The sequence below is a fragment of the Ranitomeya imitator genome, chromosome 3 (genome assembly GCF_032444005.1).
Source record: "Ranitomeya imitator isolate aRanImi1 chromosome 3, aRanImi1.pri, whole genome shotgun sequence".
Lineage (NCBI taxonomy): Eukaryota > Metazoa > Chordata > Amphibia > Anura > Dendrobatidae > Ranitomeya > Ranitomeya imitator.
In genome coordinates this window covers 776,909,701-776,934,916 of record NC_091284.1, presented here as the reverse complement: position 1 = coordinate 776,934,916, position 25,216 = coordinate 776,909,701, and the positions used below count along the sequence as shown (strand labels likewise).

General features: G+C 48.2%; 1 protein-coding gene across 1 annotated transcript in view; it reads right to left on the bottom strand.

Annotated features, from left to right (window-relative positions):
* IFT88 (intraflagellar transport 88) overlaps window positions 1–22,020 on the bottom strand; it is an 80,003-nt gene extending 57,983 nt beyond the window's left edge. The window contains exons 1-7 of the mRNA XM_069759100.1: window positions 21,916–22,020; window positions 15,891–16,009; window positions 7,815–7,877; window positions 7,360–7,416; window positions 6,084–6,137; window positions 4,516–4,579; window positions 4,358–4,427 (exon numbers count right to left, since the gene is read on the bottom strand). Coding sequence (XP_069615201.1) covers window positions 4,358–4,427; window positions 4,516–4,579; window positions 6,084–6,137; window positions 7,360–7,416; window positions 7,815–7,877; window positions 15,891–15,977 — 395 coding nt within the window. The 5' untranslated portion in view covers window positions 15,978–16,009; window positions 21,916–22,020. The remainder of the gene's footprint in view (window positions 1–4,357; window positions 4,428–4,515; window positions 4,580–6,083; window positions 6,138–7,359; window positions 7,417–7,814; window positions 7,878–15,890; window positions 16,010–21,915) is intronic.
* Between the last annotated feature and the right edge of the window lie 3,196 nt (window positions 22,021–25,216).

Sequence of the window (25,216 nt, the reverse complement as noted above, 5' to 3'; positions counted from 1 at the left end):
CCTCACTGCCACCTAGCACTGCCCTGGCTAGTGCACTAGCCGGCAAGGACGCTAGCCTCACCACTGCAAATGGTACAACACAGAGGACAGTGACAAACGCGAAACGGACAAGGAATAAACACTTCCAGACTCCGCTGCCAAGCTCCACACCGCAGATAACACAGAAGCAGGACTCCAAACTCCAGAAGCAGCTGACACCAGAGAGCTGCAACTGCAAAGCTGGTCTCCATAGAGAAACTCCATCACCAACAGTCAGCTGATGCATCAGGTGACTATTTAAAGGATGGTGGGAGTGGTCACCACCCACATCAGCTGACCTAGCAACTCTGCAACTGCACTACACAGCCAGCAAGGGAAACTGACATTAACCCCCGCTGGCCTGAAAAGAAAAAAGCTACATGTAAATCATAGTGGAACTACAGCTGCCACGCATACAAAAATGGATCATGACATCAGGGATCTAGTGCTCATCCTGTATCTTGACAACATTCTCATCAAGGATCCGTCCTTGTGCCAGGCCCAGAAATGTCTATCCGTCATTCTAGAAACCCTCTCTCGACTCGGCTGGCTAATCAACAGGGAAAAGTCTTGCCTTGTCCCAACTCAGCTCCTCATTTTTCTAGGCACCCGTCAGGCAAGGGTCTTTCTTCCCAGGAAGATGAGGGCAAGCCTCCAGCAGGGAGTTCGTTCTCTGCAGAGTCCTTGGTCACCATCTTTTCGCTCGGCCATGGCTGTCCTGGGAAGGATGGTGGCAGCGTAGGAGGCAATTCCTTTTGCACAATTCCTCTCCAGACCGATTCAGCGGGCCATCCTATTGCAATAGAACAAATCTGTTCTCTCTGGATCGGCCGGCTTGGATCTTCTTTTGAATCAAGGCGGCTCTCAGTTGGTGGCTATCATACCCTCTCATCTTCCAGGGGCAGTCTATCATCCCCGATCACTGGCAGGCGGAAATGACTGATGTCAGTCTTCTCGGCTGGGGTGTGGTCTTTCGCAACCTGACCGTCCAGGAACATTGGTTGGCAGAGGAATCTTCCCTATCAATCAACATCTTCGAGGTAGGGGCAGTTCTTCTGTCCCTCCGCCACTGGGAGACTTCTCAGGGGCCTGCCAACTTGAGTTCAGACAGACAATGCCACGGCATTGCCCTTGGCAAAAGCCGAGGTATCCAAGATTCTCCTTTGGGAAGAGATGACGGTTCCGGCAATTTCTCCAGTACATATCCCCGGCGTGGACAACTGGCCCGCCAACTTTCTCAGCCGCAAGGGTCTCGCGGCTGGAGAGTGGCCTCTACATCAGGAAGTCTTCCATCACATGGGGCACTCCGGATGTAGACCTCATGGCATCCTGGATGAACAGGAAAGTTCCACAGTTCATTTCCACATCTCGAGATCCTCTCACGGTGGGAGCCGACGCTTTGGCGATACCATGGTCACAGTTTGCCCTTCCCTAACTGTTCCCTCCTCTCTCCCTCCTTCCCAGGCTGTTGAAAAGATCAAGGTGGAAGGGGAGATCTTGGTTCGCAGAGGTCGTCAACCTTCTCCCGGACGTCCCCGGAGGCTCCCAGACAGACCGGACCTTCTGTCCCAAGGGCCGATCTTCCACCAGAATTCTCAGTCACTCTATTTAACAGCGTGGATGTTGAAACCGCGGTTTTAAGGGTATCTGGGTTTTCAGAACGGGTGACTCAGACCATGATTCAATATAGGAAGCCATTGTCGTCTCGGGTCTATTATCGGACCTGGAAAGCATATTTTCGCTGGTGTGAGTCTAATCACATCGCACCAATGTCTTTTGCTCTCCCTTCTCTCCTGGCATTTCCCCAGGTGGGACTTGATGCTGGCCTTTCTCTAAGTTCACTAAAGGGACAGGCGTGATCCTTGTTCAAAAGAACTTGTCCTCCTGTTCTCAGGTCAGAACCTTACTCCATCGGGCACTTATCGGGCACTGGTGGACCCCTGGGACCTCAATTTAGTCCTGAAGGCCCTTGGGTATTCTCCCTTTGAACCACTTCGGGATGTCCCTCTCTCTGTTCTGCCTTGGAAGGCAGTGTTTCTGGTGGCCATCACCACCATTAGGCACGTCTCAGAGTTGGCAGCTCTTTCCTGTCGCCCTTCCTTCTTGGTTATCCATCAGGACAAGGTGGTTTTGTGGCCTCTACCTTCCTTCTCAATGTGGTATCTACCTTTCACCTAAATGAGGATATTGTCCTCGCTTCCCTTCCTTTTGCCAAGCTACGACTCATTCTCTGGAGTGCTCACTAAACAGGTTAGACCAGGTCAAGGCGGTGCTGGTCTATCTGGCTAGGACTGCCCCCTTTCGGAAGACAGACTCTCTCATTGTCATTCCTGAGGGTGCACGAAGAGGTCTCCCGGCCTCCGAGGCCACGATCGCTCGCCGGATATGGACTGCGATTTTGGAAACCTGGTCCTCCATCAACACGTTCGCCAAATTTTACAGGGTCCACACCTACGCTTCGGCAGATGCCAGCCTAGGTAGAAGGATCTTGCAGGCAGCTAAGGTTAGTTCTCCAACCTGAGTGGAGTTTCTGCCGTTACCTCCCCAGAGACTGCTTTGGGACGTCCCATGGTTTCCTATGTCACCCACAATTTTTAGTTACTTACTGTAAAATCTGTTTCTCTGAGTCATCGTTGGGGGATACAGCACCCTCCCAAGTTTAACAGCTCTGTGTACTGTATTATATTGTTACAGTTTGAGTTTGTTTTGTTTCTCTTTTTCATGTTGCTTCTCCTACTGCTTTCTCACTGACTGATTAACCTAGTGCCAGTCGGTCGTGTGTACACTGCTGAGGAGGTGCTAATTTTTTTTATGCATCGTGTCAGCAGCCCTCACCCATGGTTTCCTGTGTCCCCCAATGAAGGCTCTGAAAAACAGATTTGACAGTGAGTAACCAAAACTCCTATTTTTTCTGTTCCCCATGACTGTGCCCCAGTGCACAAAGCAAGGTCCATACAGACATGGTTGGGGAAATTGGTGGGAAAAAAACATGATTGTCTGCACAGACCCCTGACCTCAACCCCATCCAACACCTTTGGGGTGAACATAAGCGTAGATGGTGAGCCCGGCTCTCCCCGAACATCAGTGTCTCACCTCACAAATGCTCTTCTGGATGAGTAAGTTCATAATGTGCCTTTACAACAAGGATGTTGGGGCTTATTACAGATGTTATTACCCCCTTAAACCCCGGAGATTTTATCAGTTTTGCGTTTTTTTGCTCCCCTCCTTCCCAGAGCCATAACTTTTTTATTGTTTTGTCAATATGGCAATGTGAGGGCTTATTTTTTGCAGGACAAGTTGTACTTTTGAACGACACCATTGGTTTTACCATGTCGTGTACTAGAAAACAGGAAAAAATTCCAAATGAGGGAAATTGCAAAAAAAGTGCAATCCCACACTTATTGTTTGGCTTTTATGCTAGCGTCCCTAAATGCTAAAACTGACCTGCCATTATGATTCTCCAGGTCATTACTAGTTTGCAGACACCAAACATATCTATGTTCTATTTTATCTAAGTGGTGAAAAAAATTCCAAACTTTGCAAAATAAAAAAAAAAAAAATTGCACAATTTTCCAATACCCAAAGCGTCTCCGTTTTTCGTGATCTGGGGTTGGGTGTGGGCTTATTTTTTGCGTGCCGAGCTGACGTTTTTTAATGATACCATTTTGGTACAGATACGATCGCTACGTCGTGTACCAATAAGGTTAATCTTTTTTTTTTTTATTGATAGTTCGGGCGATTCTGAACGCAGCGATATCAAATATGTGTAGGTTTGATTTTTTTTTATTGTTTTATTTTGCATGGGGCGAAAAGGGAGTGATTTGAACTTTTATATATTTTTTTCATATTTTTTAAAATATATATATTTTTTTTAAACTTTTGCCATGCTTCAATAGCCTCCATGTGACGGGGGTCACCAATGTGCGCATTTCAGGCCTGATGGCCGGAAGAGCTTGTTAAATGCCGCTGTCAGAGTTTGACATTGGCATTTAACTAGTTAATAGGTGCAGGCGAATCGTGATTCCGCCTGCGCCTATTGCGGGCACACGTCAGCTGTTCAAAACAGCTGACATGTCCCAACTTTGATGCAAGCTCACTGTCGGAGCCCACATTGAAACAGGGGTTCTCCCATCGGACATACTATTCCGTCCGATGGCAGAAAGGGGTTAAAGCATAAGTTGGCAATCATGCACGTAGCGATGATAATACATCGTTGCCCGTAGACCTAATGCAATCATCAGCGTGATGATATGATGTTCCAAACCATCAATTTTTCTCTTTTCCTATCAGGTTATCAAGATTTCCATACTGAGAGATTAAAAAGCAAACAAAGACTTACGTGTCTTCGCTCTTGGCCTCCAGTGGAGGAGCAGGGCCTCGGGTCTGACCCAGGGGATCAAAAGGAGAACCTGCGTATGAAAGAAGTGTCCTGCGTATATGAACTATTTTCCATAGTTTTCTTCCCTCCCCAAATTATCCACAGAATGCAAAACGCACCACGAAATGATGCTTTAGTGAAGCCAGCCGCACGGACAGCTGTCATCGGCCGGGCTGCTCCATCCTGCAAAGCATATATATGTACATAAAAGAAATATGGCTTCCTATCGCCCAGAGATTCCAGTTCAAAACCCTCACACTGACATACAAAGCCATCCACAACCTGTCTCCTCCATACATCTGCGACATGGTCTCCCGGTACCTACCTACACGCGACCTCCGATCCTCCCAAGACCTCCTTCTCTACTCCCCTCTCATCTCTTCTTCCCATAACCGCATCCAAGACTTCTCCCGTGCTTCCCCCATACTCTGGAACTCTCTACCCCAACACATCAGACTTGCGCCTACCATAGAAACCTTCAAAAAGAACCTGAAGACTCATCTCTTCCGACAAGCCTACAGCCTGCAGTGATCCTCAACCTACTGAACAGCCGCACAGCCAGCTCTACCCTCTCCTAGTGTATCCTCACCCACCCCCTGCAGACTGTGAGCCCTCGCGGGCAGGGTCCTCCCTCCTTATGTACTCGTGTGCCTTGTCATCTGCTCATGTTTAATGTAATTGTCTATATTTGCCCCATATTCACATGTAAAGCGCCATGGAATAAATGGCGCTATAAAAATGTATAATAATAATAATAATAATAATAAATATATCAAATAATCAGCTAAGGCTCCATTCACATCACGTTCAGCCCTGCATGAGTAGTGTCTGCCAGAAACTTCTCCTTCAATAGGTCAAACATGTCCATAGAACTTTCCAAACAGAAGCCGGGGCACAAATTTGAAGCTTTTTATGCGTGTCAAAAAAATCCGGTATGCTTCATGAACCGCATGTAAGGATATCATCAGGGTGGTGCACAGTCCAATATAGAGGGAGAAAGAAAAAAAAAAAAAGGAATTGCAGCACTCACCCGATCCTCCTTGTAGATAAAGTCATTCAAGGATAATCATGGACCCGTAGAAGCGCAAGCTAGGTGCGAAACGGCCATAGTCCGTCAGGTTTATTGACTCTCCTTGCAAAAACTCCCCTGTTACCTACACTTTGTGATGTTATCCATATAAAGAAATAAAGGACTTTATCTTCATGGATCGGGTGAGTGCCGCAATTCCTTTTTATTCCTCCTTATTGGATATCCATAGAGCTCCATTCACTCAAAGTCCAAAAGTGTCTCTTTGTGGCCTCCATCTGGCGGGTATACCCTTATATACCAGTAGACCCTTTATTGTGTTAAAAAACAGACGTGGACTGACCTACTCGCAAAGATAAAACATAGAAAAAAAACATATACTAAATGGGATATGCTTTTAACATAGGAAGCTTATAGGTGACATATCCCATGGCATGGCAGGATACAGCGCAGCATTCTGTAGGGGTATGTCCAATGATCCCCCCAACGTACACCATTGATGAAAGGCTCTTAGCATGAAACGATCAGTGTCTTAGCCAGACATTAGCCTCAGCATCACAAAGAACGAGACCTCTGAGGCCACTGGTGACAGTTTCATACAGACGTACAGTAGTCCGACCATGATCGTCTGCCTCAGTATAAGTATCTGTCATACAGTACCTGGACGGCCCCAGTCATAGGCCTTCCCATGGATGAAGAAAGGTTCAATCTGGGCTGTAACATAGAAAATAGAATATTTTATAAGAAAATCTACGTCATGAGCCTTTGTAGGAATTTTTCCATTTTTGCAAATCTATGTAGTAGTTTAACTCTTTCAACCCAGAGGGATTTTCCGTTTTTCCTCCCCTTCTTCCAAGAGCCATAACTTTTTATTTTCTGTCCACGTAGCTCTATAAGGGATTGGTTTTTGCGAGACAAGTTGGACTTTTGAATGACATCATTCATTTTATCATTACTGGAAAGTGGGAAAAAAAATTCCCGATGTGTTGAAATTACAAAAAAAAGTGCATTTTCATATATTTTTTTTTTTATTATTTACCATGTTGACTATAGGTAAAACTGACCTGGCAATATGGTTCTCCAGGTCAGTACTCTCGCAAAGAAGTTTTAAGCGCCTAACTTTGTGTAGCTTTGTTTACAGGGGTTGCCCACTACTCGGACACCCCGTCTCAATCACCATAGTCTCCCTATGTAGAATAACCGCTACACTCCGCTATGGCGAGCCACATTTCCAGTCATGTCAGCGCCTGCTCTCCCAGGGCTTGTGTGACATTATGTCAGGTGAGCCCTGCAGCCAATTAGCGGTCACTTCCATCTTAGTTCCTCCAGTCAAAACCAACACCTGGAAGGATTTAGAGCTGCTGCGTCTCTCTGACTTCCTCTGGATGTCAGTTACATCCCAAGGCCAGGGAAGAGGGAAGTGGCTGCAGGGCTCATGTGGCATAATGTCATGCGAGCCCTGAGAGAGCATGCTACGACATCGCTGGAATTACACCATCACCAGAGAGGAGTATGGCTACTATTATTTTACATGTGGGAATTATGGTAATAGGGAAAGGGTTGCGCGAGTAGTGGACAACCCCTGTAAAAAGAAGTCTAGTAACAGCAGCAACTTTTAAGAAAGATTCTGCTCAAGGGTTACAGCTTACTACAGCTTTATTCTAGGGAATAAGACTGAACTTTAATACCAGGCATGGCCGTTAATAAGGGCACAACCTTGTACACAGTGAAGGGGATGCGGCCCTCACCAGAGCACTGCAGCCCCATTGAATAGCTGCGTGAACGAGGGGTGCTAAGAGCCAGATCCTCTCTGATCTACTGTAATAATGATGGCCTATCCTAAGGACATCTTACCGTTAGATTATACACAATTTATTGCAGTCCTGGACTGAAAAGCTGGCCGTTATCTGACCGACAAAAAAAATAAACTACTTACGGCAAATCCAGTTCCCAGGGGACGGGCTGCTGCGGTACCCGGTACTTTAGCTGTAATCTAAGGATCAAATAAAACAGACATGTTACAATAATGGAAAAAAAACAACAAAATAAATCAGACATCACTTTACTTCTCTGTCAATACTTTTTTACATACTGGTATTGCCCAAATGTGTTTTATTCCATGCGTGTTAAGATAAGTCCCTTCCACATATTGTGTATATGAATATGGATGCCATAGTGGTGGGTTCTTCATGTAGGACCCCCTTATATTAATGAGCTTACCCTGTAGATAACAGTGGATGGCTAAGCTGACATCAATCTAAAAGCGGGTACCTGGTGAGACACCCCATTAAGCATGAGTGAGTCTATGATCTGCCTAAAACCATTGAACGCGCGTGTGACTGAAGAGCGTGCTGGCTAGGTTTTCATTAGCAAATGTATTCAACATCATACCGGAGGTCTCCGTCCATGACTCGTCTTAACGGCCTGCTGAAAGGCCACATCGTTATCTAAATCCTTAAAAAAAAAAAAAAGACAGAAAAAAAGTAAACATTGTTGATGTTATTTATGAGTTTCAGTACTTTTTCTGTAATTTACTTTTTCACAATCATAGGCCATTATATACAGTAATTGTCATCTATATTTTAAATGCAGATGTGCAGCCAGAAATATTGCATTTTTTTTCCTTCTATCTCCTCTCCACACTTGCGTCAATATCGGGATCTCCTGCCGTGATCTGTCAGCAAGATCAAACCCCCAAGTAGCATGCCGGACCTTAGAAATGTAAATCTACTGACATCTTTCTATTTGTTACTGCTGTCCTTGCGATTAGAGGAATGAGGCCATGTGCACATGTTCAGGTTTTTTCGCGCTAAAAACGCTATAAAAACTCATTAAAAACGCATACATTATGCATTCTATCATTTAGAATGCATTCTGCATGGTTTGTGCACATGGATGCGTTTTTTTCCGCAAAAAAAAACGCATCGCGGTAAAAAAATGAGCATGTTCATTATTTTTGCGGATTTTCTGCGTTTTTCCCGCAATTCTATGCATTTGGGAAAAAACGCACAAAAAACACGTAAAAAACGCATGCGGATTTCTGGCAGAAATGTCCGGTTTTTGTCAGGAAAATTTCTGCAAGAAATCCTGACGTGTGCACATACCCTGAGATGGATTTTACCAATGCAGCTCTCGCCGAGAAAACAGTGCGCCCAGTTATTAATCACTACAGATGGTTAAGTGGGATGTCACGGACCTGCACTGTTAGGCTGTGTGCACACGTTGCAGGTTTTTTTTCGCGATAAAAATGCAGAAATATGTATCCTATCATTTAGAATGCATTCTGCAATTTTTGTGCACATGATGCGTTTTTTTCCGCAAAAAAAAAAAAAAACGCATTGCGGTAAAAAAATGCAGCATGTTCATTAATTTTGCGTTTTTTTCCCGCTATGTAATGCATTGGGAACGCTCCGGAAAAAGACGCGAAAAAAAAAAGCAGCGGTAAAAACACGAAAAAAACTCATGCGGTTTTCTTGCAGAAAATGTCCGGTTTTCTTCAGGAATTTTCTGCAAGAAATTCTTACGTGTGCACATAGCCTTAGTATGATAAATTCACACCAGTCTTAAGGAAGCACTGTGTGTGATCTGGAAACACACGGCACCCCCACGTGTTAATGGAGCCGCTTTTCTTATGACCGGACAGAACAGCTCACACTATAGATATCAGCGCACCTTGTTAGATCTCACCAAAGGTGATTATACGGCGGTCAGCCCACTCCTCTAATGGCAAGGACAGCAGTAACGCTTACGGTTTATGTGGAATGTCGCTCACATTCGGTCTTCCTCAGTGCGGTCCATTTTAACTGAGCAGGTAGCGTGACGGAATAAGATCAGGAATCCTTAGTGATCTTTGATGGTTTGAAGGAGATTTAGATCTTCAATTAATAACACAGGTCTGCAACTAAAAAGCTGTTTGATTATTTTCATATAATTTCCATGTATTCTGGCGTTTTGATAACAAAAAAAAAATATTGAAAAAAAAATCCTAAACGTCAGGACTTGCCACAAAGATATAGGTTCTTCTGCAAACTGTGGTGTCAATCATCGTCAGGCAGCTTATTTTCTTTCCCCATTAACATCAATAGGAACTGCGTGATTGGCTGGTGGCAGTCAGGTGGTTAGTGACATAAGGAAAGGTCCTTATGTTTCCAAGAACCTTGCATTGGAATTTCATTCGTCAACCGTGTTTCCCCAAACTAGCGTTACGGCTTTGCGGAAGTGCAATAATTCGCCTGACCATTGTTCAAGGGTAAGAAAAAAGCTTTCCGTTATGGAATTCCTATGGTATGAGGAGATCAAAAGAACCATAGTGACGACTGTTACTTTTGTTCATGCAATGTGAATGGGTATAATTCCAAATAGAAGCCTTCCATTTCATATACCAATCTTCACTCAGCAATTCGTCCCATCCCCCATGGCACAGATATACAAGTATCCAAGGCCCCTGCTACCTTGGAAGAGATACCTAGCTCCGATGGAGGTGGAATCATACCTGAACCAGATGACGAATTAAGTTCTGACTTTCATGATAATACAAGACCAACATTTTTTTTTTTCCCCAGGAGATGAAGGATTTAGTAAGACTTCAATCTTCCCAAAAGATGATGCTGAGTTACTCGGATCAAGGCTCAAAAGCAGGAATGCAATGTTACCAGGAGAATCTTTGTCACAGATCACACATCGTGAAAAGGAGTTTGTTCCTTACTTTGTCCAGAAAGACAAGTTGGTTTATTGCATCGACATCAAAGGATTGATGGGTCAATGCAAAATCCAATATGATTCAGCGCAATCGCGTCTCTTTATAGGTTCTTCAAAAAGAAGTCTCAAAGCAGTTGTAATCCACAACGGCGGTTTTTACGCTTCCATCCCTGTAGGTCATTCCGTACACTTGAAGGAAACCTACGAGAACTTGGAATTGGTTCTTCGGAAGCTTGGCATGTGGGTGGGGATTTGAAGGTCCTGTGCATGATGCTCGGGCAAGAAGCTGGGTATACCAAATACCATTGTTTTCTGTGTCTGTGGGACAGTCGAGACCAACAAAATCACTGAACCAAGAAGAGTTGGCAGCCGAGGGTGCTCACAGTCTGTCAAAAAAAAAAAATGCTCTCCGAGAAACTTTGGTACCTCCCTATAAAGTCCTTCTACCACCTCTCCACATAAAATTGGGCTTGATGAAGCAATTCGTAAAATCACTTCTTCCAAGAGATGGGGAATGCTTCAAATACTTGGTCACCAAGTTTCAAAGCCGTCTTGGAGGCAAAAATTTAAGGAAGGTGTGTTCGTCGGACCAGACATTAGAAGGCTTACCGCTGATAAAGAGTTAGTCAATACCGTGACGGATCCTCAAAAAGAAGGGTGGTTTGCATTTAAAGAGGTCGTGGAGACATTTTTAGGCAATAAAAAAGATCCTGACTACAAAAAGATCGCCAGACGAATGCTGAAAGCATTTCAAGCTTTAGGTTGCCTGATGGGTTTGAAGGTGCATTTCCTCCATTCCCACCTTGACAACTTTCCTTTAAAATTTGGGAGCTGGGAGTGAAAAGCAAGGTGACCGATTCCACCAGGACATTAAAGAGATGGAAAGAAGATACCAGGGAAGATGGAGCATCACAATGATGGCAGACTACTGTTGAGAAATATTCCAGATGTTACTCACAAGCGTAAATGTACCAAGAGGACCCTCACAGGGGGCAAAAAATAATAAAATTGATTTTAGTGAGTGTTAGAGAGCTCATTTCAACTCAAAAATGATTTTCATGAAAAATTTGTAATAATAAAATTAATTTTATGAGTCTATTTTCATTTATTTTGCGGTACTGCCTTATTTAACAGTTACCTAAATTGTCAAGAAACGTGATGCCCTATGACAAAATGAAGGTCATTTTCGGATTCGGCGCACCAAAAAACAAAGAGAACATGGAATAACCAAAACAGCTCTTGACATTTTAATTTTTGCAGACCTGTGTAAAAAGTGTATTAATCTTACCATATGATCCGTGCAAATAACGGATTTCCTTTCTAAAACTGGAACAATAGTTAGTGATAACCTAAATTTACAAGGATGTGTGGCTAGAATATGGTAATACAATTTATTTGGCTGACTATCTATCCAATTGTTGGTTCATATAGCCAATTTATTTGAGGGACACTGAATAATATTATATATAGATTGACACAAATGTCTTCGCTGTCATCTATGGGACTATACTGAGAATTATCTATATCTATATATATAATTGCCTAAGGGTTTTTCCGTCTGTCTGTCTGTCTGTCCTGGAAATCCCAGCTCTCTGATTGGTCGAGGCCGCCAGGCCTCGACCAATCAGCAACGGGCACAGCGACGATGATGTCATAAAGGACGTAGACATCTCACGTTTCTGATTCAGCGACGGGCACAGTATCGACGTAGATGTCATAATGGTTGCCATGGCGACGATGATGTCATAAAGGTTGCCTCGACCAATCAGCGACGGGCACAGTCTGCCGCGAATTCTGGAATCATCATTGTCCATATACTACGGGGACATGCATATTCTAGAATACCCGATGCGTTAGAATCGGGCCACAATCTAGTATATATATATATATATATATATATATATATATATATATATATATACAGTGGGGCAAAAAAGTATTTAGTCAGTCAGCAATAGTGCAAGTTCCACCACTTAAAAAGATGAGAGGCGTCTGTAATTTACATCATAGGTAGACCTCAACTATGGGAGACAAACTGAGAAAAAAAAATCCAGAAAATCACATTGTCTGTTTTTTTATCATTTTTTTTTCATATTATGGTGGAAAATAAGTATTTGGTCAGAAACAAACAATCAAGATTTCTGGCTCTCACAGACCTGTAACTTCTTCTTTAAGGATCTCCTCTTTCCTCCACTCATTACCTGTAGTAATGGCACCTGTTTAAACTTGTTATCAGTATAAAAAGACACCTGTGCACACCCTCAAACAGTCTGACTCCAAACTCCACTATGGTGAAGACCAAAGAGCTGTCAAAGGACACCAGAAACAAAATTGTAGCCCTGCACCAGGCTGGGAAGACTGAATCTGCAATAGCCAACCAGCTTTGAGTAAAGAAATCAACAGTGGGAGCAATAATTAGAAAATAGAAGACATACAAGACCACTGATAATCTCACTCGATCTGGGGCTCCACGCAAAATCCCACCCCGTGGGGTCAGAATGATCACAAGAACGGTGAGCAAAAATCCCAGAACCACGCGGGGGGACCTAGTGAATGAACTGCAGAGAGCTGGGACCAATGTAACAAGGCCTACCATAAGTAACACACTACGCCACCATGGACTCAGATCCTGCAGTGCCAGACGTGTCCCACTGCTTAAGCCAGTACATGTCCGGGCCCGTCTGAAGTTTGCTAGAGAGCATTTGGATGATCCAGAGGAGTTTTGGGAGAATGTCCTATGGTCTGATGAAACCAAACTGGAACTGTTTGGTAGAAACATAACTTGTCGTGTTTGGAGGAAAAAGAATACTGAGTTGCATCCATCAAACACCATACCTACTGTAAAGCATGGTGGTGGAAACATCATGCTTTGGGGCTGTTTCTCTGCAAAGGGGCCAGGACGACTGATCCGGGTACATGAAAGAATGAATGGGGCCATGTATCGTGAGATTTTGAGTGCAAACCTCCTTCCATCAGCAAGGGCATTGAAGATGAAACGTGGCTGGGTCTTTCAACATGACAATGATCCAAAGCACACCGCCAGGGCAACGAAGGAGTGGCTTCGTAAGAAGCATTTCAAGGTCCTGGAGTGGCCTAGCCAGTCTCCAGATCTCAACCCTATAGAAAACCTTTGGAGGGAGTTGAAAGTCCGTGTTGCCAAGCGAAAAGCCAAAAACATCACTGCTCTAGAGGAGATCTGCATGGAGGAATGGGCCAACATACCAACAACAGTGTGTGGCAACCTTGTGAAGACTTACAGAAAACGTTTGACCTCTGTCATTGCCAACAAAGGATATATTACAAAGTATTGAGATGAAATTTTGTTTCTGACCAAATACTTATTTTCCACCATAATATGCAAATAAAATGTTAAAAAACAGACAATGTGATTTTCTGGATTTTTTTTTCTCAGTTTGTCTCCCATAGTTGAGGTCTACCTATGATGTAAATTACAGACGCCTCTCATCTTTTTAAGTGGTGGAACTTGCACTATTGCTGACTGACTAAATACTTTTTTGCCCCACTGTATATATATCTATATAATTGTCTAAGGGTTTTTCTGTCTGTCTGTCTGTCCTGGAAATCCCGGCTCTCTGATTGGTCGAGGCCGCCAGGCCTCGACCAATCAGAGACCGGCACAGCATCGACGTAGAAATCCCGCGTCTCTGATTCAATCACAGTGTGCCGCGAATTCTGGAATCATCATTGTCCATATACTACGGGGACATGCATATTCTAGAATACCCGATGCGTTAGAATCGGGCCACAATCTAGTGTGTAATATATATATATATATATATAGCGCATCGTGATTACTCGCTAATCCCGCCCCCTGCACAGTAGCTCCGCCCCCACATCAGCACACATAATCCCACCCGCCCACCGCATCACCACACATACTCCCGCCCCCCTACCACATCACCACACATACTCCCGCCCCCCACCACATCACCACACATACTCCCGCCCCCCACCACATCACCACACACACTCCCGCCCCCCACCACATCACCACACACACTCCCGCCCCCCTACCACATCACCACACATACTCCCGCCCCCACCACATCACCACAGACACTCCCGCCCCCCTACCACATCACCACACATACTCCCGCCCCCCACCACATCATCACAAACACTCCCGCTCCCCACCAAATCACCACACACAATCCCGCCCCCCTACCACATCACCACACATACTCCCGCCCCCCTACCACATCACCACACATACTCCCGCCCCCCACCACATCACCACACACACTCCCGCCCCCCTACCACATCACCACACATACTCCCGCCCCCCACCACATCACCACACACACTCCCGCCCCCCTACCACATCACCACACATACTCCCGCCCCCCTACCACATCACCACACATACTCCCGCCCCCCACATCACCACACACACACTCCCGCTCCCCACCAAATCACCACACACAATCCCGCCCCCCTACCACATCACCACACATAATCCCGCCTCCCTACCACATCACCACACATAATCCCGCCCCCCCACCACATTACCACACATAATCCCGCCCCCCACCACATTACCACACATACTCCCGCCCCCCTACCACATCACCACATATAATCCCGCCCCCCACCACACAATCCCGCCCCCACAACACAATCCCGCCCCCACAACACATATTCTCACCCCCCCACCACAACACATAATACCGCCCCCACCACATCACCACACATAATTCCGCCCCCCACCACATCACCACACAATCCCGCCCCCCACCACATCACCTTAATTTATGTTTTGTTATGAAATTTGTTTAGATGCTGGAATGAATAAAAAACCCACATCTTACTGAATCCAGTTTGTTTTTGATTTTACACTGGGAATAAAATGTATTTTTAGTATTATTCAGATTTTTAATGATTATTATTGTTATTAACTTCATTTTAAGTTAATTTACCACCTGTGTAAGCGCTATTGAACGTTGTCATTATTTACTTTAGTTTAATCACGAGCAGTGTTAAATAGATAGCAATGAGCATGCCGAGCGACACTAGCAGTTTCCAGCCAGCTGTTTAATAAATCGATGGTTACTTTGCTTCACTGTGTTGTTAACTGGGTGTTCTGAGAAACAGACTTTTATAGAACCCCAGAAGAAGCGAGGCGAAACAGCGTTGTGTGGGACACGGAGCCTTAGACCTCTTAGGTACCACATTTACTATAGGCAACTTTACCTTTACATGTTTTGTATTGTATGTATGCTACTTTGAGGGAATATTAAAACTGGGAACACTTTAGGTTAGTGGTTTGGGTGGGGATAAGTATACCCCTTACTATAGCACAGCGTTGGTACCTTAGGATCTAATACCCTTAGATGGTCCTATATCTAGATCTCTATACCACGTTTTTTGGTTCTTCAGTCATTTTCTTTGTCTTGTGTCATTATAATACATTAACTTTTATTCACTGTTTCAATAAAAATGCAATGTTTCAATATATTTGCTTGAATCTCTTCTTACCCTGGGCTATGAGTGTACTACTCCAGGGATCTTTGGGGGGAATATATTCTACAGAATATGGATTAGCGACCTGAGAGGACCCCCAACCAATTAGGTTTTGATAATATAATCATAATAATTTCTGGAATAATAGTCTACAGTGAAAATCTCCTATGAAATGTCCGGCAGTCACAGACAATAGCTGTATCACATTTTTACTATAGCACGTGGGAAAAAGATCGCTATATGCACATTGTAACAGAAGGTAAAGGGAAGAAACAATCCCCGTCTAACCTCGGTGTCGTAGGTCGGATTGTAATCATTGTAACCAGAATATAAATCCTCCTCATCCTCCTCTGTTGCCAGATGAACGTGTCGCATTGTGAAGGACTGGGGGACTCGGAATTGGAAAACTGTAGAATAACAACAAAGGGAAAATGCATGTCACCTCTAACACTTCAGATAAAGAAGAATAAAGAACGTCTTTTTATTTATTTTTTTAAGACCTCATTCACACAGTGAAAACTATGTAGAAAATCTTACACACGTCATTGCTTGGAAAAGATCGGGGTAACTGAAGACCCGGAGCTCGTATGGAGCATACATACACAGAACCTGTGGTTGAGGATCATTGGAGATTCAATTAGGTATTTTTCACCACCAATGGTAGCGTTATTAAAGGGAACCTGTCACCAGGATTTTGCTATCCCATCTGAAAGTAGCGTAATGTAGGGGCAGAGACCCTGATTCCAGCGATATGCCAGGTGCTTGTTGTCCTTTTGATAAAATCACTATTTTCTCTGATGCAAAACTAGATGTTCGCCAAATGTTGAGCTGTGCATAACCCCACAGACACCACTACACAGCCCCGCACGCGTCGCTACACAGCCCCGCACGCGTCGCTACACAGCCCCGCACGCGTCGCTACACAGCCCCGCACGGGTCCTACACAGCCCCGCACGCGTCCCTACACAGCCCCGCACGCGTCCCTACACAGCCCCGCACGCGTCCCTACACAGCCCCGCACGCGTCGCTACACAGCCCCGCACGCGTCGCTACACAGCCCCGCACGGGTCGCTACACAGCCCCGCACGCGTCCCTACACAGCCCCGCACGCGTCGCTACACAGCCCCGCACGCGTCGCTACACAGCCCCGCACGCGTCGCTACACAGCCCCGCACGCGTCGCTACACAGCCCCGCACGCGTCGCTACACAGCCCCGCACGCGTCCCTACACAGCCCCGCACGCGTCCCTACACAGCCCCGCACGCGTCCCTACACAGCCCCGCACGCGTCCCTACACAGCCCCGCACGCGTCCCTACACAGCCCCGCACGCGTCCCTACACAGCCCCGCACGCGTCGCTACACAGCCCCGCACGCGTCGCTACACAGCCCCGCACGCGTCGCTACACAGCCCCGCACGCGTCGCTACACAGCCCCGCACGCGTCGCTACACAGCCCCGCACGCGTCGCTACACAGCCCCGCACGCTTCCCTACACAGCCCCGCACGCTTCCCTACACAGCCCCGCACGCGTCGCTACACAGCCCCGCACGCGTCGCTACACAGCCCCGCACGCGTCGCTACACAGCCCCGCACGCGTCGCTACACAGCCCCGCACGCGTCGCTACACAGCCCCGCACGCGTCGCTACACAGCCCCGCACGCTTCCCTACACAGCCCCGCACGCTTCCCTACACAGCCCCGCACGCGTCGCTACACAGCCCCGCACGCGTCGCTACACAGCCCCGCACGCGTCGCTACACAGCCCCGCACGCGTCGCTACACAGCCCCGCACGCGTCGCTACACAGCCCCGCACGCGTCCCTACACAGCCCCGCACGCGTCCCTACACAGCCCCGCACGCGTCGCTACACAGCCCCGCACGCTTCCCTACACAGCCCCGCACGCGTCACTACACAGCCCCGCACGCGTCGCTACACAGCCCCGCACGCGTCGCTACACAGCCCCGCACGCGTCGCTACACAGCCCCGCACGCGTCGCTACACAGCCCCGCACGCGTCGCTACACAGCCCCGCACGCGTCGCTACACAGCCCCGCACGCGTCGCTACACAGCCCCGCACGCGTCACTACACAGCCCCGCACACGTCACTACACAGCCCCGCACACGTCACTACACAGCCCCACACACGTCAGGCTGCGATGCTCTGCTGTCCTGTCACCGTTCTCAGTACACAGCTCCGCACACGTCAGGCTGCGATGCTCTGCTGTCCTGACACCGTTCTCAGTACACAGCCCCGCACACGTCAGGCTGCGATGCTCTGCTGTCCTGACACCGTTCTCAGTACACAACCCCACACACGTCAGGCTGCGATGCTCTGCTGTCCTGTCACCGTTCTCAGTACACAGCCCCACACACGTCAGGCTGCGATGCTCTGCTGTCCTGACACCGTTCTCAGTACACAGCTCCGCACACGTCAGGCTGCGATGCTCTGCTGTCCTGTCACCGTTCTCAGTACACAGCCCCGCACACGTCAGGCTGCGATGCTCTGCTGTCCTGACACCGTTCTCAGTACACAACCCCACACACGTCAGGCTGCGATGCTCTGCTGTCCTGACACCGTTCTCAGTACACAACCCCACACACGTCAGGCTGCGATGCTCTGCTGTCCTGTCACCGTTCTCAGTACACAGCCCCACACACGTCAGGCTGCGATGCTCTGCTGTCCTGACACCGTTCTCAGTACACAGCTCCGCACACGTCAGGCTGCGATGCTCTGCTGTCCTGTCACCGTTCTCAGTACACAGCCCCGCACACGTCAGGCTGCGATGCTCTGCTGTCCTGACACCGTTCTCAGTACACAACCCCACACACGTCAGGCTGCGATGCTCTGCTGTCCTCTCACCGTTCTCAGTACACAGCCCCACACACGTCAGGCTGCGATGCTCTGCTGTCCTGACACCGTTCTCAGTACACAGCCCCACACACGTCAGGCTGCGATGCTCTGCTGTCCTGACACCGTTCTCAGTACACAACCCCACACACGTCAGGCTGCGATGCTCTGCTGTCCTGTCACCGTTCTCAGTACACAGCCCCACACACGTCAGGCTGCGATGCTCTGCTGTCCTGACACCGTTCTCAGTACACAGCTCCGCACACGTCAGGCTGCGATGCTCTGCTGTCCTGTCACCGTTCTCAGTACACAGCCCCACACACGTCAGGCTGCGATGCTCTGCTGTCCTGTCACCGTTCTCAGTACACAACCCCACACACGTCAGGCTGCGATGCTCTGCTGTCCTGTCACCGTTCTCAGTACACAACCCCACACACGTCAGGCTGCGATGCTCTGCTGTCCTGTCACCGTTCTCAGGACACAGCTCCGCACACGTCAGGCTGCGATGTTCTGCTGTCCTGTCACCTTTCTCAGTACACAGCCCCGCACACGTCAGGCTGCGATGCTCTGCTGTCCTGTCACCGTTCTCAGTACACAGCCCCGCACACGTCAGGCTGCGATGCTCTGCTGTCCTGTCACCGTTCTCAGTACACAGCCCCGCACACGTCAGGCTGCGATGCTCTGCTATCCTGTCACCGTTCTCAGTACACAGCCCCACACACGTCAGGCTGCGATGCTCTGCTGTCCTGTCACCGTTCTCAGTACACAGCCCCGCACACGTCAGGCTGCGATGCTCTGCTGTCCTGTCACCGTTCTCAGTACACAGCCCCGCACACGTCAGGCTGCGATGCTCTGCTGTCCTGACACCGTTCTCAGTACACAACCCCACACACGTCAGGCTGCGATGCTCTGCTGTCCTGACACCGTTCTCAGTACACAACCCCACACACGTCAGGCTGCGATGCTCTGCTGTCCTGTCACCGTTCTCAGTACACAGCCCCACACACGTCAGGCTGCGATGCTCTGCTGTCCTGACACCGTTCTCAGTACACAGCTCCGCACACGTCAGGCTGCGATGCTCTGCTGTCCTGTCACCGTTCTCAGTACACAGCCCCGCACACGTCAGGCTGCGATGCTCTGCTGTCCTGACACCGTTCTCAGTACACAACCCCACACACGTCAGGCTGCGATGCTCTGCTGTCCTCTCACCGTTCTCAGTACACAGCCCCACACACGTCAGGCTGCGATGCTCTGCTGTCCTGACACCGTTCTCAGTACACAGCCCCACACACGTCAGGCTGCGATGCTCTGCTGTCCTGACACCGTTCTCAGTACACAACCCCACACACGTCAGGCTGCGATGCTCTGCTGTCCTGTCACCGTTCTCAGTACACAGCCCCACACACGTCAGGCTGCGATGCTCTGCTGTCCTGACACCGTTCTCAGTACACAGCTCCGCACACGTCAGGCTGCGATGCTCTGCTGTCCTGTCACCGTTCTCAGTACACAGCCCCACACACGTCAGGCTGCGATGCTCTGCTGTCCTGTCACCGTTCTCAGTACACAACCCCACACACGTCAGGCTGCGATGCTCTGCTGTCCTGTCACCGTTCTCAGGACACAGCTCCGCACACGTCAGGCTGCGATGCTCTGCTGTCCTGTCACCGTTCTCAGTACACAGCCCCGCACACGTCAGGCTGCGATGCTCTGCTGTCCTGTCACCTTTCTCAGTACACAGCCCCGCACACGTCAGGCTGCAATGCTCTGCTGTCCTGTCACCGTTCTCAGTACACAGCCCCGCACACGTCAGGCTGCGATGCTCTGCTGTCCTGTCACCGTTCTCAGTACACAGCCCCGCACACGTCAGGCTGCGATGCTCTGCTATCCTGTCACCGTTCTCAGTACACAGCCCCACACACGTCAGGCTGCGATGCTCTGCTGTCCTGTCACCGTTCTCAGTACACAGCCCCGCACACGTCAGGCTGCGATGCTCTGCTGTCCTGTCACCGTTCTCAGTACACAGCCCCGCACACGTCAGGCTGCGATGCTCTGCTGTCCTGTCACCGTTCTCAGTACACAGCCCCGCACACGTCAGGCTGCGATGCTCTGCTGTCCTGTCACCGTTCTCAGTACACAGCTCCGCACACATCAGGCTGCGATGCTCTGCTGTCCTGTCACCGTTCTCAGTACACAGCCCCACACACGTCAGGCTGCGATGCTCTGCTGTCCTGTCACCGTTCTCAGTACACAACCCCACACACGTCAGGCTGCGATGCTCTGCTGTCCTGTCACCGTTCTCAGTACACAACCCCACACACGTCAGGCTGCGATGCTCTGCTGTCCTGTCACCGTTCTCAGGACACAGCTCCGCACACGTCAGGCTGCGATGCTCTGCTGTCCTGTCACCTTTCTCAGTACACAGCCCCGCACACGTCAGGCTGCGATGCTCTGCTGTCCTGTCACCGTTCTCAGTACACAGCCCCGCACACGTCAGGCTGCGATGCTCTGCTGTCCTGTCACCGTTCTCAGTACACAGCCCCGCACACGTCAGGCTGCGATGCTCTGCTGTCCTGTCACCGTTCTCAGTACACAGCCCCACACACGTCAGGCTGCGATGCTCTGCTGTCCTGTCACCGTTCTCAGTACACAGCCCCGCACACGTCAGGCTGCGATGCTCTGCTGTCCTGTCACCGTTCTCAGTACACAGCTCCGCACACGTCAGGCTGCGATGCTCTGCTGTCCTGTCACCGTTCTCAGTACACAGCCCCGCACACGTCAGGCTGCGATGCTCTGCTGTCCTGTCACCGTTCTCAGTACACAGCCCCACACACGTCAGGCTGCGATGCTCTGCTGTCCTGTCACCGTTCTCAGTACACAGCCCCGCACACGTCAGGCTGCGATGCTCTGCTGTCCTGTCACCGTTCTCAGTACACAGCCCCGCACACGTCAGGCTGCGATGCTCTGCTGTCCTGTCACCGTTCTCAGTACACAGCCCCACACACGTCAGGCTGCGATGTTCTGCTGTCCTGTCACCGTTCTCAGTACACAGCTCCGCACACGTCAGGCTGCGATGCTCTGCTGTCCTGTCACCGTTCTCAGTACACAGCCCCGCACACGTCAGGCTGCGATGCTCTGCTGTCCTGTCACCTTTTCAGTAATCACACGCCCCTCGTGCATCAATAACCCGGTCGTCCTTTCTCGGGTCACTTTTAGGGTGGGCTCACATGTCCTGCAGCTTTGGAGGGGTCCTGCCCCAGGTGGGCTGCCATCAGACCGACACATTCCTCCAGCTTCTACCCTTCATATACCAGTAGCGGTCCTACTGATAAAGCTGCCGATCACAGTGGAGCCGGCAGCCAGCACTGCCCTCTGCAGTCTATGACAGAAGCACTGCACAGTGTGGCAGTACTACAAGACCCAGCAAGCCCTCCCCTGCAGTGTCCCGCTCTCCGCCGGTGCTCCTACCTCAGACCCCGCGCCCGGTGCAGACGACGTCAGGTTTGTTGACGCCAAGGAAAGCTCCAAGGCGATGATTCCCGGCATGCATCGCGCACTGTATCGTAGTGCTCTGATTGGTCAGTGCCGGCTCACGTGATTCTGATCCTACAGCGCCTGCATCCGCCGCACTAGTTGCTGAGCAACCGTGGAAGCAAACTGAAAGAACCAATGAAACAAGCGGAGTCGGGGAAGGACTGCGAGCACGTGAGTAGTAGGGGGCGGTCCCATGGTAGTACAGTATGTGGGCGGGGCTGCTCTGCATTTTCCCGGGATTTTTTCCCCACTTTGTTCTGCTCATGCGCTGTGTAGTGTTCTTCAGTTCAGGTCACCTGAAGCAGTGGAGGGACTTATCTCCTCATGGCCAGCGCCCAGCACTGCTGCCTCCTTTCACCTGTATTCAGAGCCCCAGCGCTGTGTTCGCACCCTATTCATGTCTATGGGAGCTATGGCAGCCATGTGTCTGGGTCCGCACTCAGGTTTTTCATTTTTCTGTCCTCATATCTGTAATGACGGCTTGTTTTTGCAGGACGAGTTTTAATGTTAAACTAGCTGAAGAGCCCGGCATTGCCTGGGCAAAGTAAATATCTGTGGTTAGTTATAGCACCTCACGTCTCTTATTTTCCCATCACATCTTTCATTTTCCCTCTCACACCTCTCATTTTCTCCCTCACTCATCTCATTCCCCCTAACACTTGTCATTTCAACCTCACATCTGTCATTTTCCGATCACTCCACTATTTTCCCTCACTCCTCTCATTTTGCACTCACACCTTTTCATTTTCACCTCACACCTCTCATTTTCACCTCAGTATATACATGTTTGTCATCTCCCTTATATATAGTATACACCTGTATGTCATCTCCTGTATATAGTATATACCTGTATGTAATCTCCCCTGTATATAGTATATACCTGCTGTGTTTCATCTCCCCTGTATATAGTATATACCTGTATGTCATCTATATATAGTATATACCTGTATGTCATCTCCTCCTGTATATATATATACCTGTGTGTCATCTCCCCTGTATATAGTATATATCTGTGTGTAATCTCCTCCTGTATATAGTATATACCTGTATGTCATCTATATATAGCATATACCTGTATGTCATCTCCTCCTGTATATAGTTTATACCTGTAGGTCATCTGCTCCTGTATATAGTATATACCTGTGTGTCATCTCCTGTATATAGTATATACCTGTATGTCATCTCCTGTATATAGTATTTACCTGTGTGTCATCTGATGTTTATGATGTAAGTCGTGCTGCTGTGATACCATAATTTCCCACGGGATCAATAAAGTATCGTATCGTATCTCCTCCTGTATATAGTATATACCTGTGTGTCATCTCCTGTATATAGTATGTACCTGTATGTCATCTCCTCTATATAGTATATACCTGTGTGTCATCTCTCCTGTATATAGTATATATCTGTGTGTCATCTCCCTTGTATATAGTATATACCTGTGTGTCATCTCCTCCTGTACTAGACCTCGTTCACACGTTATTTGCTCAGTATTTTTACCTCAGTATTTGTAAGCTAAATTGGCAGCCTGATAAATCCCCAGCCAACAGGAAGCCCTCCCCCTGGCAGTATATATTAGCTCACACATACACATAATAGACAGGTCATGTGACTGACAGCTGCCGTATTTCCTATATGGTACATTTATTGCTCTTGTAGTTTGTCTGCTTATTAATCAGATTTTTATTTTTGAAGGATAATACCAGACTTGTGTGTGTTTTAGGGCGAGTTTCATTTGTCAAGTTGTGTGTGTTGAGTTGCGTGTGGCGACATGCATGTAGCGACTTTTGTGAGATGAGTTTTGTGTCGCAACATGCGTGTAGCAACTTTTTGTATGTCGAGTTGCATGTGACAGGTTAGTGTAGCAAGTTGTGTGCAGCAAGTTTTGCGCATGGCGAGTTTTGCACGTGGCGAGTTTTACGTGTGGTGCCTTTTGAGTATGTGCAAGTTTTGTGTGAGGCAACTTTTGCATGTGTTGCAACTTTAGTGCATGTGGCTATTTTTCTGCGTGTGCAAGTTTTGCGTGTGGCGAGTTTTCCATGAGGTGAGTTTTGCACTTGTGGCGAGTTTTGCAAGAGCCTAGTTTTTGCATGTGGCGAGTTCTGCGCGTGGCGAGTTTTGAGCGGCGACTTTTGTGTTTCGACTTTTATGTGGTGAGGTTGGTGTATTTGTGGTGAAATGTGTGCTGATGGTGGTATATGTGTTCAAGCATGTGGTAGTGTGTGGCGCATTTTGTGTGTGTGTTCATATCCCCGTGTGTGGTGAGTATCCCATGTCAGGGCCCCACCTTAGCAACTGTACGGTATATACTCTTTTGCGCCATTGCTCTCATTCTTTAAGCCCCCCTTGTTCACATCTGGCAGCTGTCAATTTGCCTGCTACACTTTTCCTTTCATGTGCAAAATTTTGTGGCTGTAGCTGCGACGCCTCCAACACTTTTCCTTTCACTTTTTTCCCCATTATGTAGATAGGGGCAAAATTGTTTGGTGAATTGGAACGCGCAGGGTTAAAATTTCGCTTCACAACATAGCCTATGACGCTCTCGGGGTCCAGACGTGTGACTGTGCAAAATTTTGTGGCTGTAGCTGCGACGGTGCAGATGCCAATCCCGGACATACATACATACACACACACATTCAGCTTTATATATTAGATGTACTATAGATTTTACCTTATAATGTACTTGGAATTGGAAATGGGGAAAAAAATCAAACTGCAGTGAAATGGTGAAAAAAACGTAACTCTGGTGTTGTGATTGGTGAGTTTTGTTTCTACAGCGTTCATTGTGCCGTAATAACGACCTGCTAATGTGATCTCTCTGCTCAGTGGTGATTCCAAACGTGGAGACTTTTTTTTGTAATTATTTTGATGACTTAAAAATGTTTGCGGTATCTACGGCAACAATTGCCTGCTGCTGGCTGCCATGGTAATCTGCCAGCACCCCATGATGACGTCACAGGGAGGCCAAGGCGCGCCTGAATGGATGCCACACCAGGGATTTAAATGCTGTGGATAGAGGTAGTTGCTTCAGAATAACACCCAGTTTGTCTGACCTCTGCTCAGCCTTAGAATTGTGACTCTAGTCACTACTCAATGTGATCCTAATCACTGCTCAATGTGATCCTAATCACTGCTCAATGTGATCCTAGTCACCTCTCAATATAATCCTAGTCACTTCTCAATGTGACCCATATCACTGCTCAATGTGACCCTAGTCACCGCTCAATGTGATCCT